Source organism: Nicotiana sylvestris, chromosome 4, assembly GCF_000393655.2.
Source record: "Nicotiana sylvestris chromosome 4, ASM39365v2, whole genome shotgun sequence".
Lineage (NCBI taxonomy): Eukaryota > Viridiplantae > Streptophyta > Magnoliopsida > Solanales > Solanaceae > Nicotiana > Nicotiana sylvestris.
Genome location: NC_091060.1, coordinates 145,337,182 through 145,340,469, shown reverse-complemented (window position 1 = coordinate 145,340,469; position 3,288 = coordinate 145,337,182). Strand labels below are relative to the sequence as shown.

General features: G+C 47.7%; 1 protein-coding gene across 1 annotated transcript; it reads left to right on the top strand.

The window, feature by feature from the left end:
* The first annotated feature begins 324 nt into the window (after positions 1 to 324).
* Positions 325 to 2,695, top strand: LOC138890294 (uncharacterized). Its single transcript, XM_070173669.1, has 2 exons — positions 325 to 1,111; positions 2,391 to 2,695. The coding sequence occupies exons 1-2, from the start codon at positions 325 to 327 to the stop codon at positions 2,693 to 2,695; spliced, it is 1,092 nt and encodes a 363-aa protein (XP_070029770.1).
* The last annotated feature ends 593 nt before the right edge of the window (positions 2,696 to 3,288 follow it).

Genomic DNA, 3,288 nt, shown 5'->3' with positions numbered 1-3,288 from the left:
AGGAAGCGCCATGGTATGCGGACTTGGCCAATTACCTGGCCAGTGGTATAGTTCCTCACGACCTTTCATCGGTCCAGAGGAAGCGATTTTTTCATGAAAGCTGCTTGTACTATTGGGATAAGCCCTATCTCTTTAGAATATGCCTGGATAACATGATTTGGAGATGCGTCTCCGAGATAGAACAATCTTCTATTTTGCAGGCTTGTCATGCATCGGCTTATGGTGGACACTTTGGAGGGATCAGGACAGTAGTAAAGGTGCTAGAGGCCGGATTTTTCTGGCCGACTGTGTTTAAAGATGCCCACTCATGGGTGAAGGGTTGTAATGAATGTCAACGCACCAGGAACATTTCCCGGCGCCATGAGATGCCCGAACCCAATTCAGGAGATAGAAGTGTTCGACGTTTGGGGGATTGATTTCATGGGTCCCTTTGTCAGCTCTTATGGTAATAAGTACATCCTTGTTGCCGTAGACTATGTGTCAAAGTGGGTGGAAGCTGTAGCATTGCCCACCAATGATGCGAAAGTGGTGGTGGTGTTTCTAAAGAAAAACATATTCACCCGCTTCGGGACACCACGAATGATTATCAGCGACGGAGGCACTCACTTCTGCAATAGAGCCTTCGAGAAGTTGCTTACAAAATACGATGTGCGCCACAAGGTGGCTACTCCTTACCACCCACAGACTAGTGGACAGGTTGAGGTATCCAACAAGGAAATCAAGAGTGTGTTTACGAAAACTGTGAACGCTACGAGAACTGATTGGGCGAGGAAGTTAGATGATGCACTCTGTGCCTACAGGACAGCTTTCAAGACACCAATTGGTATGTCACCATACAAGTTAGTGTTTGGTAAAGCCTGTCACCTACCTGTAGAACTTGAGCATAGAGCGTGGTGGGCACTAAAACAACTAAATTTAGACATGGAAGCTCCAGGCACGTCAAGGGTCACAGACCTGCATGAGCTTGAGGAATTCTGGTATCTTGCTTTTGAGAGCACTAGGCTGTACAAAGAGAGAATGAAGAGGCTACATGATCAGAACATCGTTGAGTGGAACTTCAAACCTGGGAACATGGTATTGCTATACAACTCAAGACTGAGGTTGTTCCCAGGTAAGCTGAAGTCATGATGGTCTGGACCATTTCGAGTAGTTGAAGTTTTCCCATCAGGAGCGGTTGAAGTTGCCACTAAGAATGACTCTCGTACATTTAGAGTCAATGGTCATAGATTGAAGTTGTATGTGGGTATGAGCGAGCCTAAGGAAGGAGCTGAACTGCATCTGACTGAACCACAGAGGTCGAGCGAGCCTTAAATGCGCTCTTCCTACGTCGTGCATCGACGTTAAATCAGGCGCTACGTGGGAGGCAACCCGCAAAATTGTTGTAAGTGTAACATAAAAAAAACGTCAGAATCAGAGACGCGGTCAGACCGCAGTTCCACCGCAACTGCGGTCAAACCACGGTACTGACCCTTCTCTGAACCCAGGCCATCGCGGTTACACCGCGATCGCGGTAAAACCGCGGCCAGGGAGACCCTCTGAACTTGGTCTACCGCGGTCCTACCGCGACCGCGGCAGAACCGCGGCAGACGCAGACGGGGTCCAGGTAAGTTTTTCGTTTTAATTTTTTTCTCTTTTCACCTTTTACCCAAAATACCCCCCACCTACCACTAACCCCCCCCCATTCGCCCAGATTCAGCAAAACATCCCCCCACTCCCTTCTCTCTAATTTCCCTCCCACTTCTCTCTATCTTCTCTCTTCTCTTCTCATCTTCACATCACTCCATTATCATCCTCCCCTACTATCTACCTTCTTCATCCACTTTCCCTCAACCAAACAAGTAAGTGCTCTTTCTCTCTCTCTATTTCATCTTCTAACTTAGTATAATTTAGCATAATTGTATTTAGTTTAACCCTAGGTAGGGTTAGTATAACTTTTGTCAATTTTTGCTTTCTTTCATGGTTTTTATTGTTGTATGGTACTGTTGTGAAATTGTTTGGTGTCATAGTATGTGGTCCTTCATGGTGTTTGCGATGTTTTGGCCTAGAAATCATTTTTTTGGGGTGTAGTTGTTATCATGCACCATGTGGGTCGAAATATTGGAGTTTTTGTGATATTATGGGGCGGGTTATACCCACTCCTAATTAGGGGGTGTTATACTTAGTGATTGGGGGTGTTGTCACTGTTTGATAATATGTGCAGGAGTAGTGTGGGGTGGTGTAGGCTGAATGTTGTACGTAGTTCTGCTACCTTGCTTGTGTGGCTAGTCTACCAAGAAGAACTCAATGGGGATGGTGTTTTGGTGCCATCGGGTGGCGAAGTCTGAGTACCCATCTGACGGACACTACTTAGGATGAATTTGATGGTTATGAATTTTCCTGACTCATTGCAGGTATTATGGCCCGTAAAAAGCAAAAGAGAGGGGCGGGCACATCCCAACAGCCGACATATGACGAGTCCAAGTTTGAATCGGAACGAGCGGAAGATGATTTTCATGCCAAGGCTGGTAAGAACTTCATTCATGAGTTGCAAATTGACCGGGCAGACCTCCGCGTGGAACAGGAGGAAATATATGAAGAAATTCGAAGGCGAGAAATGGAATTCCTCTTTGATGACCCCGGCCCAGCGAACCGGATGATGGTTAGGGAGTTCTACGCGAACTTCCCAGCACATATGCTGCGGGAGGTGACTGTGTGAGGCACAGGGGTAGATGCCTCAATTGAAACTATCCGCCAGGTATTGAGGCTACCCCGGTTCATGGGCGATATTGACTACTACCACGACACACCAGGTGTCACGTGGGAAGTTATGACTGATGTACTTTGTGCTGGTGGGCGACCAACCTGGATCAAGGACCACATCACCCTGAACTCCAAATCTTTCACGCACTTGGCTAAGTGTTGGTTGACTGTCATCTGCAGCCGGTTCATGCCCTCCAGCAACACCACAGACGTGAACTTCAGCAGAGCCCTATTGACTTGGTGTTTCGTGACAAAGAAGGATTTTGATGCAGCACAGGTAATTGGTGACGAAATGGTCCTGCGGGGACCGCTGCTGTCAAAGGGATTTTACTTCCCTTCCTTGGTGACTGCACTATGCTTAGGGAGGAGGGTCCCCACTGATCCTGTTGATGGAGCATTGGCACCTGAAGCACCATTCCGAGCTTCATGCATCAGAGTGGGCAGGGGCACACGTACAACAATTATGATAGATGATGGGGCTGATGACCTGGTTCCTCTTGCACCGTCCAGGAGATCTAGTGACAGTGTCGGACCCTCTCGGCACCCCCA